Here is a 16,563-nt window from a genome sequence, read left to right on the forward strand (position 1 = left end):
ATACTGGAAACTTAACTCTGCTTTATTAGAGGATGCGGAAATTTGTCGGTCTGTCATATCTAGGATTACAAAGCTCAAGCCGAAGATAATTTTAGTTCTAATTGGGAACTGTTAAAATATAATATTAGATTAATTTTAGTCAAAGCTGGAACTCAAAAAGCTAAGGAATATAAAGCAGATGAACTTGATATTGTTAAAAGACTTGTCTTTCTCTCCTGCTCTCCTTTTGAGAATTTATCTGTTGACCAAAAATCAGAATTAGCTGAACTTCAGAATTCATTAGATAACTTGTATATTCGAAAAGCAAAGGGTGCTTTTGTTCGCTCAAGAAGGAGGTGGTTAGAGGAGGGAGAACGTAATTCCAGCTATTTTTTTAGATTAGAGAAACAGCGAAATCATCTAAATTCTATAAGTAGCCTTAAGGTAAATGGTGTGGTTTTAAACAATTATAAAGAAATTTCTAATTATTGTGAAGAGTTTTATAAAGACCTTTGTCGTTCTAGACACTCTCAACAGAATTTGGACTTATTCTTTAACTCCCTTGATATGGATCTTATACCTAAAATTAATGATATTGGAAAGAATTTATGTGACGCTCCTATTCAAATTCAAGATATTTCCGAGGCCATTGACAAGTTAAAACTTATTAAATCTCCAGGAAATGATGGTTTGACCGCAGAATTGTATAAGAAATTTTCAAATCATCTTTCACCATTTCTCTTTAATGTTTATTTAGAAAGCCTTAAAAAGGGTATTCTCCCACCATCTATGACTCTGGGTGTTATAAATTTGATCCCTAAACCTCAAAAAGACCACTCTCAGTTGGAAAAACTGGCATCCTATAAGTCTTCTAAATAATGACTATAAAATATTAGCCATGATTTTTGCTAAAAAGATTAAATGTGTCCTAGATGATATAATAGATGAATGTCAATCGGGCTTTATGACAGACAGACTTATTTCAAACAATATTAGACTTGTTCTTGATTTTTTTTAGATTACTCAGATTTGATCTTGGATGACAGTTTTCTGCTTTTTCTTGATTTTTATAAAGCTTTTGATTCCATTGAATTTCCTTTTATTCTTAAGTCGTTGAGTAGTTTTGGTTTTGGCCCTAATTTTATCAATGCAATTCAAACTTTGTATAATAATGCCAATGCTTCAATTAAATTACAACATGGTACTACTCATAGGTTCAACATAGAGAGAGGCATACGTCAAGGCTGCCCTATCTCGCCTTATCTTTTTCTGCTTTCTATGCAACTCTTAGCCATCCACATTCAAAATAGTAATTTGAAAGGTATCTCTGTGGCAAATCGGTCAATATTAATAAGCCAGCTAGCTGATGACACTACTCTTTTTTTTTAAAAAATAAAGACCAAGTTCATTTAGCTTTAGACAAAATTAGTTTTTTTTCCTCTGCTTCTGGTTTATGTCTTAATATCCATAAATGTGAACTTTTATCTATAAAAGATTCTACAGATGTTAAAATTTGTGACATCCCAGTCAAATCTGAAGTTAAATATCTAGGTATAATTATATTTAAAGATCAGAAAAAGAGATCAAAGCTTAATTTTGAACCTCTTATTCTCTCTATCCGACGCAAATTAAATTCGTGGTTAAAAGCGTGATCTGTCAATTACAGGTAGAATGTTACTTTCTAAAGCAGATGGGTTATCTCGGGTTATCTATCCTGCAATGGTACTGGATGTTTCTGTGGAAATCTGTAGAATGCTGGACAAAATTATAGTCGACTTTGTTTGGAATTTTAAAACTCACATTTTAAAGCTCACATAGCTACTTTATTTGGAATAATAAAAATATTAGATATAAAAATAAATCTCTTTTTTTTCACAATTGGTTTGATAAAAATATACTTTTAGTTAGTCAACTTATAGATGAGCATGGTGTTCTTTTTACTTATGAACAATTTATGCAAGAATTCTCTTTTCCAGTCCCTCCAAGAGAATATGCCATTGTGTTTGGTGCAATTCCCGATTGTATTATACCTTTAGTAAAATCTGGCCCTAAAGGTTCGTTAGATTCTCCTCTTTTTGACAACACCTAACTTATTTGTTGACCAAAGTCTTCTCAATACCATGTCAAACAAAGACATTCGTTCAATTATTAATAGATCTCAGATTTCTTTACCTGCTTGTGTGAGTTTCTGGAATAACATATTTAGTGACATAGAATGGGAAGAGTTTTGGCTTCTTCGACAGAAATTCTTCTTATCTAATAAAGTTGTTGAAGTCTCTATTAAAATTATACATAATTGTTATCCAATAAATTATAAACTTGCTAAATTTAACAATAGTATTTCACCCAATTGCTCCTTTTGCCTTCAGTATGAAGAAACAATCAATCACTTGTTTTGGGACTGTACTTACTGTAAAGTCTTCTGGATTGATTTTTCCAACTTTGTTAAAAAATATTTATATCCAAACTTTTGTATAACCCCCAAAATTGTGTTTGTTGGTTGCTCTCTGAATTTAGACCCTTCTCACTGTAAATTTATTATTAATTTATTGCTTTGTTTTGCTAAATTTTACATTCATAAGTGTAAATTTTCAAAGAAAACTCCCTACTTTATTTTCAGGAAAGATTTTGATATGTATGTAAATTCCTTGAGAAACTCTAATAATTCTATTGCATGTAAGACTCTTTCATGGTGTAAGTCTTATAAGCTAACATAGTTTGCTTTTGGAGTATTGTTTGTAACCCTCATTGTCTCTTGTTCTTACTTTGTCCTTGTATTTGTGTTTGGTGTTGTTCTATTGCATAATAAAAAAAAAAAAAATATATAATAAAAAAAAAAAAAGTAGTGACGTGGTCAGCTGGTCTCCAGATAACTTTTCATATTATTGCACTACATGTTATTATTATTATTATTATTATTATTATTATTATTATTATTAGTATTATTAAGATACCATCTGAATAGCCTATTATTTGAGAAACATACTAAATTCATCAAGAATTTTAAAAGATGACATGAATTATTATTATATTTTTAGATATATAAAATATTTATCAAATTAACGACAAAACAAATAACAAAGTTTGCTTGGCAGATGGTGATAATGTTTGTTAATGACAGATTTATTGAAAGAGGGTAGGGACAAATTAACATTTAAACTAGCAGCGCGCGTCACTTTCTGAGTACTGTAACGTTAAGTGCGCGTGCCCGTCATTAACGGTCAACTTCCAGCAGACGGACAAGGAGGAAAAGGTAAGCGCTATAAATCTACTTTTATTCATAGTTTTTACTGATATAACGTTAGATGTCACCAAAGAGGAGTAGTGTATTTTTTTATTTTATTTTTGTAGGTTTTCTTATTCAGTTTAATAAATAAAATGCTCTGTTTGGTTAATTAGCTCACGAGTAGTCTCAGAGGCGGTCTAAGGTAACGTTAACTGTTAAAATCTTGAGATGTTATAACGTTAACTTTTTAAATTATTTGACATGTAACACTATAAACTATACAGTATTCACATTCTAATTATTTAAACTTAACCGTAGTAACGTTAATTAATTTGTTTGAATCTGTCTGCTGCTCGCTCTTGATGATGCTCACGCTAGTCATATTGTGAACTTGAATATAAACCGCTGTATAATGTTTTACGTTAATTAGACCGAGGCTGCCGAAATCATGTTCAGTGTATGTGGGATTAATGATTTCCCCCTTTCTCCCTCAAGTGACAGGCCTGTAAATCCTGTCATCTGCTCATTATTGGTGTTAATGGTGTTTTTCACATGCATGCTTTTTGCTAGTTTCATTTTCAAATAGATCTGATACTTTAGTTTCAACAAATCTTTAATAAACAAATGGTTCACTTTTTTTATAGTCAATGATTCAGTGAGTTGCTTATAAGAAAATATATTAATCTGTTGCCACCTAGTAGTTTAAATGTTTTATTCATTGCTTTAAAACTAAAACACTTTTTTTTTTTAATCATCAGGTGGAGAGACAGTCTTGGCAGCAGCAACAAGACAACTATTACAGATAGAGACGGGTTTCAAAAACTGGTACTAATTTGGTTCCTGACTTCATGTTCAGTACTGAAAAGAATGATATAATCTACAGGATCAATAGTGCTGCTATCAGTATTCTTGTAATGTTGGTTCATTAACCTTTAGACACAACCACATATCATCCAAATCATCTCCAAGTGTATGGCAGCAAGGATCCAGGATCAAGAGATCATTCTTCATGATGAATGTTCCATAGGAAGGGGTGAATGGTGTGTTGTTTGATAAACCTGGTTGTTTCAGCATCACTCAGGCAAGACTAAATACATTTAAATTGATTTCATTGTGTTATGTGTTTCAGGTCATCCTGACCATTCTGCTGTCCTGGACGTGAGGATATGCTGAAACTGCATTTCTAATGGTTGAAAGATTTGTGCAGCGGCATCCAGACATATAAGCAGCCTTCCTGGACCCACACGACTAAAGGCTCAGGAGGAGAGACAGGTAATGTCTGCCAGTTCGGATCCGATCTGATACCAGTGCAGTTTTTTTTTTGTTTTTAAATCAGTGTAGAATTTCTATACTTCTGTGTGTTGACCTGGGCCCGTATTCACAAAACATCTTAAGGATAAAAGTAGATCATAACTTGCCGATTTAGGAGAAAATCTTAAAAATAATGGGTGTGTCAGTACTTAATTTAGGACTCCTAAATCTTTGCTCTAAGAGTTTTTAACAAAGTGTTTTAGCGCTAAAACTAGCTCCTAAATCTGTGAAACGTTAGGAGCAGTAAAGAGGACTCTTAAGTCACTAAGACCAAGCTGCAAACTATACTAAAATGGCTGTTGCAGGCAACCTGTTTGGTTTTCTTTTTTTTTTTAATGTGTTGGTATTGGATTGGATTCTGTTCTTATGTCCAGTTTTTTGATTTTTTTTTTTTTATCCACTAGGGATATGCCGGTATCAAATTTTCATGTTGCGATTAATTGATAATGTTTTATCACGGTATGCGGTATTATCATGGTATTGAAATTAAGTTTCAAAAAGTGGTCATAATACAGTAGAACAGGTTAAATAACTTTTTCTCATAACAAAAATAACCGAATATTTAAATACAATAAAGCAATACAAAAAATATATTTAAAGTTAAAACGTTTTACACCGATTAAAGTGCAAAAGAACTTTAAAGAACAATAGGTATCACTTTACAATAAGACCTCATTAGTTAACCTTAGTTAATGCATTAACATTCACAATGAGCAAGAGCTACATTTGCTACAGAAGTTACTAATCTTTGTTAAAAAAAAATTCAAGTCTTAGCTCATGTTAGCTCATTAAATAAAGTTGCAACTTTCAATTTTAACAATGTGTTATTAAATATTGGAATACCTAAGATTAATGAATGTTCAGAAGAATTTTTCATTGGCAGTTTGTTAACTAATGAAGCCCTAATGTAAAGTGTTAACGAACAATAAAGAATCAAAACACTTTCAAACAATATCTAGGTTATGTTGTAGTCCAGATTAAAGTGGAAAAACTTTATGGAAATATATAAATATTAAATTATTTTTAATTAAATGTTTAGAAAGTAGCAGCTGCTTTTATTTATGGGGTTTCCAGGGTAAGGGCTGCATTTTCTGCAGTTTAGCGCCATCTGCTGTCAGAGAGTGAATGTGCTTTCATTCAGCGCGTCTCTCACGTGTTCCCCCATGTGCTTCTAATTCGTGCTTGTTTACATCAGAGCTCACATGCGTCTTTAAAGGGTTAGTTCAGCCAAAAATTAAAATGATGTCATTAATGACTCACCCTCATGTCGTTCCAAACCCGTAAGACCTCTGTTCATCTTCGGAACACAGTTTAAGATATTTTAGATTTAGTCCGAGAGCTTTCAGTCCCTCCATTGACAATGTATGTACGGTATACTGTCCACGTCCAGAAAGGTAATAAAACATCATCAAAGTAGTCCATGTGACATCAGAGGGTCCGTTGGAATTTATAGAAGCATCGAAAATACATTTTGGTCCAAAAATAGCAAAAATTACGACTTTATTCCGCTTTTTCTTCTCTTCCGGGTCTGTTGTGAGCGCGTTCACAACACTGTAGTGACGCCGCTGACGTACGACGCTGCTGACGTGTTTTCTTTGTTATTGGGCGAACCAGAGAACACGTCAGCAGCGTCGTACGTCAACAGTCACAGCAGTCGCGTTCACAACAAACCCGGAAGAGAAGAAAAAGCGGAATAAAGTCGTCATTTTTGTTATTTTTGGAACAAAATGTATTTTCGATGCTTCAATAAATTCTAACGGACCCTCTGATGTCACATGGACTACTTTGATGTTTTTATTACCTTTCTGGACGTAGACAGTATACCGTACATACATTCTCAATGGAGGAACAGAAAGCTCTCGGACTAAATCTAAAATATCTTAAACTGTGTTCCGAAGATGAACGGAGGTCTTATGGGTTTGGAACGACATGAGGGTGAGTCATTAATGACATCATTTTAATTTTTGGCTGAACTAACCCTTTAAAGCAGCATACAGCGGTGTTGTGCATTTTGACCAGTTGATGGGAAAAGTATTCTTAAAATGCATTCCAAATTCTGAATAATTTGTAATGTATAATTATTATTATATATAATAATTATAACACTAGTGCATGCGTGCATACGAGGATGAGCGAGCGCGGCTTTGGAGGTTATTGCTCATGTCTCATTCGGCACAAATCCAAATGTTTCCATATTCGCAATGTATTTGAATGTTGTTGTTGTTGTTGTTGTTGTTATTTATATTGTAAACTAGGTTTGTACTTTACATGCATTCGCATATAGACGGAAAAGATCATCCTCTTCATATGAGCAAAAACGTCCTTGGCATAACAACAGAGTGAACCGGTATAAGGTCTATTTAAACTGACCAGTGTAACCTTTTAAATGTTTAGTTGACTATTTTATTTTGATAATGAACGGACTGCGATGTAAGTTTGAATCGCTAGAATATACGTGTGCAGCAGGCGGCGCGATCGAAACAGCTGAGACATTTAAAAAATATATATATATCCTTTTCCGCACAAGTGTTTACTTTCATTTGTGTACACTCACAATAAAAACAGAAGATTTGTGCTCTTGTAAAATAAAGCAAACAAACAGAATGCGCGTTGTCATCCTCATTCCTTTATCCTTTTTTTTTTTTTTTCTCCGTGAACTTATGGAGCGCCGCACCACACTTCTGTTTTAAATCAGTTATCTTAATTATTTAAGTTGGATATATTTCGCATATTAAAAAAAAAACACAATTATGAAAACACATTGTTATTTTTATGTTGGGCCTATTACTTATATAGGCTATACATTTTCCTTAAAGCATCCCATTTTGTCCCAGGGCTTGAGAACCTGTGCCCTAGTGAGGTCCATGCAGAAACTTGTGAACGATGCTCGGCATCACTGTTTAGTGATATCACTGAATGCTCCGGGAAAATGTATCGTCAGTGTCGGTCACAGCGCCTATTAATTGCTGTTTTGAATCCAGCAATTATTTATTTACAAATTATAAGCTCTGATTATGACAAGTGTGGTATAAAAGCTTTGCTTATTAGAGGAATAATAGGAAAATGTTAGATGCCTCTGGATGCCATTCGAGCTCATAGCCTTTATTTATGCAGCTTTGTTCTGGTTTGCCAGTTGGTCACGAATTTCCACAAATTCAGTAACATATTACATAATATAGGCATTGTTTCTTTTCATAAATCTTCAGTCTAACCCTCTAATTTCGCAGATTTATTTTATTATATTTCACTTTTAATCACTGTTTTCGCATCTCTTACTGTGGTAAACATTGGAAGAGAAATAAAAGATTTCATGAATTAAGAATTCGTTCGATTTATTAACTTGTTCCCTTATTTCAGTTAAATCATGGGTTATTAAGGGAACAAAATTAATGAAACATGGACAATTGCCACAAATTAATAAGTCATAGGAACAAATTAACAAGTTGTAGATATAGCCTTTCTGTGTCCCGCAGCCCTGCAAAGCGCACGATATGAAACTATTATCTGATGAAATGACTTAGTTACTACATTTCTATTGCTTTCCATGTTGAAGAACTTTAGTGTTGTTTCTATTTTAATGTACTTTAAAGTTTAAATCACATTAAAAGCTTAATTTGTACATTGTGAATGAGTGATGATGCATTTATATAGCGTCACTGTCACTCACAGCCGCTCGCACGTGTTTTGCGCATGAGCCGTACGCAGCCCAACATTAAATCGGTTAACCGACCATCGACAGCTTTAATCGATTGCATCTCTTATCGACAATTTATCGATCATCGATTAATCGTTGACATCCCTAGTTGAGACCATTTTTGGTAATTTTGTCCTTCGTTACAGGAGTTGAGGCTTCAGGGCAGACCGCTAGTAGGCCCTCACGTGCGGTGGTGGAGGTTCTGTCATGGAGTGCTGTGTGTTCATGCTTGGCTTTATTGGTGTGCGTGTGATATAGGAGCCTTGTGCTCATTAAAATAGTGTACCTGCCATTAAGTCTCGGCCTCCTTTTTGTTTCTTTGTCGTGAATGTTATATGTTAACCTGGTCCCACAATCTTTAAACATTGTTGTTGGGTCTTTTTAGACTGCTGTTTAATTACTGAAATAACTTTTTTTTTTTTTTTTTTATCCACGTCTCCGGCCCTCCTTTTGAAAACCACGCTCCTGCGTGCCCCTTGTAAGTGGTTAAATTCATTAGTATTTATAGTTTCCTGGTTAACAGGGTGGCGTAGTCTTGTATATATGTAGAGGTAGTTTTCTTCTCTCAATGTCCTGCTACAATAGCAATAACTTGCATTCAGTTCTATACTTTTTATATGTCAAAAATGTAATTGGCTTTTTTTGTGGCATTTTATCAGTGTAGAACTACAAAACTGATCAAACATATATCTACAAAAGATATAGAAATGATAGTTTGAGATTTTTTTTTTCTTTGTATCTGTTGTACAACACCATCAGCATGACATAATGAACATAATATTAATTTATTTTAAAGGCAAAACAAGATCAGTACCATCATAATCCTTATCTTTTGTGTCCCTGGCTGGCTGGGCATCTCTTCTCATCCTGTGTTGATCTTGTAGATATTGATAAAGTAAATTAGCAATCAGTTCAATTAAGGCAATACATTTTTTTTCTCAGGTGAGCTCACCTTGACCAGTCCTTGCACCTTGATAATGATTGTTGTTGTTGTTGTTGTTGTTGTTGACTGAGAAGAAAGAGATTTTGAAAAGTAAGGGTTATGATTTTATCTGTTTGAATCTGAAATACTGTTATGAAATCACCCAATCTTACCTAATGCAACAGAATTCGTTTTTCCAATGACACTTCCAGAGAGTTTAATCAGTTTGCAATCTCTGTTCAAATCCTCAGTTACTGACTTTTTTACGCGAACTTTACACATCTTAGGAGAAAAAAAATACACAAATCTAAATATTTAATTTTTATCTTTCACAAGTCATTTCCTTTCATATTCAACTATCGTTTTCATTCCAACAAAACAACCAAATGTTAATGTCTTATTTTAATGAGATTTTGTGGCAGATTTTAACTTATAGATACACAATAACTTTTTTTTTTTTTTTAAACAAGTTTTTCCTGGGAAAGTGCTGTTACTATGGTTTTGAGTGACATCACAGTTATGACTCGCAATGCTGTTGACTTCCTCCTGATAGTCCCATCATTCTGAACAATTTCCAAATGTCCCAGTAAATAAAACAAATACAACTCCCCAGGAATAACTGTGGCATCCTGACATTTCTAGTCCTCAGAAACTATTTTCCCACTATTTTCCAGCTCTCTAAAATACTTTTTTCCTGTTCTCTGAAGAAGTGACATTTCTGTCTGTCACACATGTAAAGGGAAAGACCCACTCAGTGGTTTTACTGTGAAAATGGTGTGTGTCAGACTCAAAGCCTTATCTGATTAACAGTTTACTTCTGGTTTGGTATAGCTTTGTGCTCAAACATTTCAATAAAGTAAGGTTGAGAATAAAACAATTGCCAGCCATATCTGACTTCCTTATATTTAAGGATCTTTATAAATACCATAACATGTTGTTCCTCTTCTGATGTCAGGCTAGATACTGATGCTACCGGTCTCAGGCCTTTAGGTTTTTCATCTTTAAAAGAGATATTGACGTTATAAGACTTTTACAGTGAAAAATAATTGTGTAAATCAATGAGGACATTATGAAATTAACAAAGTAAAGTTTTCAGTGTAATCGTCATTATGAAAAGACAAAGACAAATGTACCATCAGAATTTACTTCAACGCATTCATCCTTTAAGGTGCATCTGAAAAGTGCTCCATTTTTTGGGGAAGGAACAAAAACTCTAGAATAGATCAAATTAAGACAATTTTAATAAAATAGGTCAATGTTCTTTTTGATGACCTTAAAGAATCTAATTTACTTAAAATATATATATATATGTATATATATATAAAAACTCTAATAAATGACCAACCCATCTGTTGATTCAATAATGGTTTGACCAAAGAGTGGATCATCTTTTTTGAAATGCTTCACAGAAGTTACTTGAATGTTGAACCCGGTCACACTCCATATGACTGTAACATACAAAATAATTCAGACCACATACTTTTATTTCATAGGGACAATGTAATAAGATTAATTATGTTTTAATAATATTGTTTCTACTTTTGCCAAGACATTTTCAGATTCAAATAAAGAACAGTTTAAAACATGACAACTCTAATAAATGTTATCATTAATTATAAACATTAACATCAACATTGTAAATAATTACATACCAATCATAAATAGCAATCCTCTGTACATTTTGTGAATTTGGTAAACTCCACGCTTTAAAAAAACATATCGGCACAGTGAGGCAGAAAGCAGCTCCTTGTTGTCTACAAAAAATGTATAACAGCACGCAGTCGCTGCTGATTGTTAAACCCGACCCGTCACACACTTCAAACCAGGGGCAAGGCCAGAAATGTTGAAGTGGGTGGGCCTACATAAAACTGGGTGGGCAAAGTGTACCATATAAAAACTGCATATCAAATTGCCAACAGAAAATACAGCACAAAGATTCAATACTACTAAAGCATTGAAATTTGTTTATTTTAATTTCAACATGTACTAATACGTTATTAAAATTAAGTTTAATCTGTTAACCATAGCTAACGAAAAGTTGAAATTTTATTAACTAATGTCAACAAAGATTAATACTGTACCAAATGTAGGCCTATTTCTCATTGTTAATGTTAGTTAAAGGGATAGTTCACCCAAAAATGAAAATTATGTCATTAATGACTCACCCTCATGTCGTTCCAAACCCGTGAGACCTCCGTTCATCTTTGGAACACAGTATAAGATATTTTAGATTTAGTCCGAGAGCTTTCTGCCCCTCCATTGAGAATGTATGTACGGTATACTGTCCACGTCCAGAAAGGTAATAAAAACATCTTCAAAGTAGTTCATGTGACATCAGAGGGTCCGTTAGAATTTTTTTTAAGCATCGAAAATACATTTTGGTCCAAAAATATCAAAAACTACGACTTTATTCAGCATTGACTTCTCTCCCGGGTCTGTTGTGAGTGCGTTCACAACACTGCAATTTAGTGATATCCGGTTCGCGAACGAATCACTCGATGTAACCGGATCTTCTTGAACCAGTTCACCAAATCGAACTGAATCGTTTGAAATGGTTCGCGTCTACAATAAGCATTAATCCACAAGTGACTTAAGCTGTTAACTTTTTTTAACATGGCTGACACTCCCTCTGAGTTCAAATAAACCAATATCCCGGAGTAATTCATTTACTCAAACAGTACACTGACTGAACCGAGCCAGATAACGAACGAAACATTGACTCGTTCTCGAGTCAAGAACCGGGTTGCATCGGTTTTCGGATCACCGGTAGTGATGGGAAGTTCTGTTCTTTTCCGCGAACCGGCTCTTTCGGACAGTTTGATTCAATAAACCGGTTGCCGAAAACGGTTCACCAGTTCTTTTGCGCTCGACGTAATGACATTGGCGATGATTGCCCTTGATTTAAGCCTTCGGTTTACCCGTGCTCATAACATTAGCACAGAATCAGTTCAGAATCAATCACCAAAAGAACCAGTTTGGTTCAGACGCGCTGTGTGTCAGTCTGAATCACGCATGTGGAGTATCATCAGCTCCTCGGTTCTCAAACCGGACGCGTCCGACAGAAACGGTTCTTGACTCGAGAACGAGTCAATGTTTCGTTCGTTATCTGGCTCGGTTCAGTCAGTGTACTGTTTGAGTAAATGGATTACTCCGGGATATTGGTTTATTTAAACTCAGAGGGAGTGTCAGCCATGTTAAAAAAGTTAACAGCTTAAGTCATTTGTGGATTAATGCTTATTGTTGACGCGAACCATTTCAAACGATTCAGTTCGATTTGGTGAACTGGTTCAAGAAGATCCGGTTACATCGAGTGATTCGTTCGCGAACCAGATATCACTAAACTGCAGTGTTGTGAACGCGCTCATAACAGACCCGGGAGAGAAGTCAATGCTGAATAAAGTCGTAGTTTTTGATATTTTTGGACCATAATGTATTTTCGGATGCTTCAAAAAATTCTAACGGACCCTCTGATGTCACATGGACTACTTTGAAGATGTTTTATTACCTTTTTGGACGTGGACAGTATACCGTACATACATTCTCAATGGAGGGGCAGAAAGCTCTTGGACTAAATCTAAAATATCTTATACTGTGTTCCGAAGATGAACGGAGGTCTCACGGGTTTGGAACGACATGAGGGTGAGTCATTAATGACATAATTTTCATTTTTGGGTGAACTATCCCTTTAAGGCATTGCCAAACGTTAACTAAAGTTTACTGTATGTAAAGCATTACCTTAGATGGGGCTTCGCAGGTGATCTCCTAATCAAGCGTCTCAGTTCGCGTTCAAAGGAGAGCAGATATCGAGGACCGTAGAAATGAGCGCAGCTGCAAATATGCAGTTCGTTGTGGAGAAGAGTATCTAGCACTGTAACGATTCAGCTCAAAGGGGAAATATGAATAATCAATCTTAACCAGTTATGAGTAATTATAAATATTTAGATCCGCTGTAAGTATTTATTTGACCTCTCAGTGTCAACAGTCTGTCAATTCTAAGAACGTTAATTTCCTGGTTAAGGAAAATAACTTTCTTACTGTACAATACTACTCAGAGCATGTAGCAAAAATCTGCATGATTAGGGACTTCAGTTATGAGCAAACAATGAACACCCTCAAGTGTGAAACAAATAAGACTTTATTAACTACATAAACACTTAAACTAGTCTAACACACACACACACACACACACACACACACCCATGCATACAGTTGGCATAGGAAAAAGGGTTAAAGCTTAAGCAGTAAAGAGAAGAGAAATAAAAACATGAAGCTATGGTACAATTTGATATTCAGCAGATCTACAGCCTGAAGGAAACATCAGTTTCTTAGTTCAAACACACCTTTGTAAAAGGTGCATATGATACTTAATGTATCAATTAATAAGACTAAGTTTGATGCACTTTGGGGCTCCAGTTGGTCTCTGCTGAAGTGGATTGATGAGACCAGTTCGAATCAGAGTATTTTGATGAATGAATAGTCAAGGCCGAAGCCTGGCACAAGCTTAGCGTGGTTTTGAGAGCTCTTAGCTCCGCATCTTCTCCTGGAATTCCTGAATCTAGAAGAGACGCCTGATCTGGTGATCAGTGATCTATATAGGGGGTTGATGTCACACCCTCAGGATCTGAGTGAGCCAATGAGGAATGGTACCTTTTGGAGGGAAGTTTTACAACTCTTTGTCTCTAGTCTGGTGTCTTGCATATGAAATTAGATTGGGGGGGTTCAAGAGAAGAATCTTTAAGATTCTTATAAAACTAATGTGTTGCATAGGCATCAACATATAATATACACTCTCATTTAGATCATGAAAATATGAACTCATAGATATCGAGCATCATATAGATGAGGTTATATTAACTAGTGATCCATCATAAGCATGTATAAAACATATAAAATACACAAAACACAATATACAAGAACAGTAACAGTATACACAATGCCATAAAGTATATGTGAATTGATTCAAAGAAATGTTTTTCTATGAATTAATTAGAGAAGAGTCCCTTTTTATGTGCATTATGTGTTTGTTTCTGAGAGACTTGAGTTAAGAGTGGCTTAGCCACATTTTTGGGTGTCGTAAACCTAGTGTTATCAGATAGTATGCCTTTGGTTGCTAGGGAACCAGAGGCCTGTTCTGTCCATTTTGAGGTGATAGCTTCCTTTTGGGGGAAGGGTCCATAGACACTTTGGTTAGATGATCTATTTAAACAGTATTATGGAGCATAAGCATCACTTGGCCACTGAGTTCCTCCTACATGAGACATTTCAGTAAGTTGTACTGCAGGCTCTCTTATAAAATGGGTCCATAGACACTTTGGTTTAAATTCAATATCTAAAGGAAGCTAAAATCACTATCAAATAAACACTTACAGACAGATCTTTTTGGGAACCAAATTAATGATTTACAGACTTTAACACACTGGAGATCGACTTGCTGAGGGACTGTAAAGAGAATCACTGAACTACGGAATCTCTACGTGGACAAAATGCAAGAAACTCAAAACACAAACAACTCTTCCCACAAGGGGGCAGCACACTCCCCGCCTGGTATACTGCTATAACACTATTAACCTTTAACTAACAACACAATTTCTGAAATGGGTCTTGTGTACACCTTAGCAGTACCTTCTTTAATTATTCGTACATCTACTTTCCGTACTCTCTTATCTCGACCAGGGTAAGTGTTCACAATAAGTCCAGTAGGCCATTCGTTTCTTTTAACCTGAGTGTCCTTTAGGAGAACAACATCACCGATGGTTAAGTTTGTATGATCTGCTTGCCATTTTCTTCTTGGTTGAAGCGTTGCTAGATATTCTTCTCGCCATCGTTTCCAGAATGAGTTGGCAAGACTTTGCACCTGTTTCCATTGCTTACGGTACAAGTCCTTAGGATCAAAGTCTCCAGGTGGAATAGAGACGGGACAGATTTTCTGTGTAAGAAGGGCCCTTGGCGTCAGCAAGTCGGGTTGTTGAGGATCGGAAGACACAGGTACTAATGGACGACCATTCATTATGGCTGTTACCTCTGCCATGAGCGTCACAAGTACTTCGTGAGTCAGATTTGGAGAGTGAACTTTCAGCAACATAGCGTCCAGAATACGTCGGGCCACTCCGATCATTCTTTCCCACACTCCTCCCATGTGAGAGGAGTGAGGTGGGTTAAACTTCCAAGTGCATGTCTCATTTTTGAGGTAGGATTGAAACTCAGGATCTTCTGAACTTATCTGAAGCTCTTTGCACGCTCCAACGAAGTTCGTTCCACAATCTGATCTAAAGAACTTGGTGGGTCCTCTTATGGCAAGGAACCTTCTGAGAGCATTTATGAAACTTGAAGTTGAGAGGGACTCAACTACCTCGATGTGGACTGCACGTGTAACTAAACAGGTAAACATTAGTGCCCAGCGTTTGTTCTCTGACACTCCACCTCTTGTCCTGCGGATGCAGATGTTCCATGGTCCAAACACATCCACTCCGACATTTGTGAAAGGAGGAGTTTGGATGAGACGATCGGCTGGAATTTCTGCCATCTTTTGTTGTTGTACATTTCCCCTTAACCTGCGGCAGGTTGTGCATTTGGTGATAAGATTTGTCACCAACCTTTTTCCTCCAAGGATCCACAGTCCAGCAGACCTGATGGCTCCTTCTGTGATGTGTCTACCTTGGTGCACAACTTGTTCGTGATAGAACTGGACAAGCAAGGTAGCAATGTGATGCTTCTTAGGAATGACAATGGGTTGGCTTTGTTCTTGAGTTATTTCAGCAGAGGTCACACGTCCTCCTACTCGCACCAGTCCTTCTTTATCCAAAAACACATTCAGATTCTTCAGTGGACTGTGTTTTAATATGACCTCTCCTTTGTTCAAAGTTTTTATTTCCTTTTCAAATATCTCGCCTTGAACAGTTTGTACAATAACTAACTTTGCTTGTGTTAGAGCGTCCATCTTAGATTCATCTGACTCAGGAGCTTTTGAAATAGATCTCGCTTTTCCAATGAGTTTGGTGATAGCTTGTGTAAGACGTTTCCAACTGGAGAAGCGCTCAAACCTGTGTGAGCCAAGCGATTTTGTCACAGTCGTGGTTGCAAATGTTGAGACTTGTGGGCGGACTTCAGAGTCTGTGGCTGGTTCAACAAGTTGAAAGCTGTTCAATTGCACAGGACACTCTCCATCACTTCTCCTCAAGAAGTCGGGACCAGTAAACCAATTGGTAGAACTCAGTAGTGAAGCTGGCACATACCGTGTTCCATGATCGGCAGGATTGCTTTCCGTGCTTACAAAGTCTGCAAAGACACACAGCTCTCTTTGACAGGTAGCTTGCAATGTCGTGTTCACATATTGTCTAGGGATTTGTAGTTTCTCAAGGTCAACAAGCGAGTTTTTCCAAGATTTCCATCGTGCCTCTTTTTCTGCTGGTAATGGAGTGTCCCATTCACAGT

At 35.9% G+C, this 16,563-nt stretch overlaps 2 protein-coding genes across 2 annotated transcripts in view; both read right to left on the reverse strand.

Annotated features, from left to right (window-relative positions):
- Positions 1–11,135, reverse strand: part of LOC109083886 (integrin alpha-E-like) — a 37,473-nt gene extending 26,338 nt beyond the window's left edge. The window contains exons 1-7 of the mRNA XM_042740048.1: positions 10,785–11,135; positions 10,478–10,580; positions 10,266–10,345; positions 10,058–10,131; positions 9,306–9,414; positions 9,163–9,219; positions 9,025–9,087 (exon numbers count right to left, since the gene is read on the reverse strand). Of these exons, the coding sequence (XP_042595982.1) occupies positions 9,025–9,087; positions 9,163–9,219; positions 9,306–9,414; positions 10,058–10,131; positions 10,266–10,345; positions 10,478–10,580; positions 10,785–10,812 (514 nt within the window). The 5' untranslated portion in view covers positions 10,813–11,135. The remainder of the gene's footprint in view (positions 1–9,024; positions 9,088–9,162; positions 9,220–9,305; positions 9,415–10,057; positions 10,132–10,265; positions 10,346–10,477; positions 10,581–10,784) is intronic.
- A 3,466-nt stretch (positions 11,136–14,601) lies between these two features.
- On the reverse strand, positions 14,602–15,712 carry LOC122139723. Its single transcript, XM_042738839.1, has one exon. It carries the CDS (start codon positions 15,653–15,655, stop codon positions 14,696–14,698), a length of 960 nt encoding a protein of 319 aa, XP_042594773.1. The 5' UTR covers positions 15,656–15,712; the 3' UTR covers positions 14,602–14,695.
- Positions 15,713–16,563: the final 851 nt, after the last annotated feature.

The sequence above is a fragment of the Cyprinus carpio genome, chromosome B15 (assembly GCF_018340385.1).
Source record: "Cyprinus carpio isolate SPL01 chromosome B15, ASM1834038v1, whole genome shotgun sequence".
Classification (NCBI taxonomy): Eukaryota; Metazoa; Chordata; class Actinopteri; order Cypriniformes; family Cyprinidae; genus Cyprinus; species Cyprinus carpio.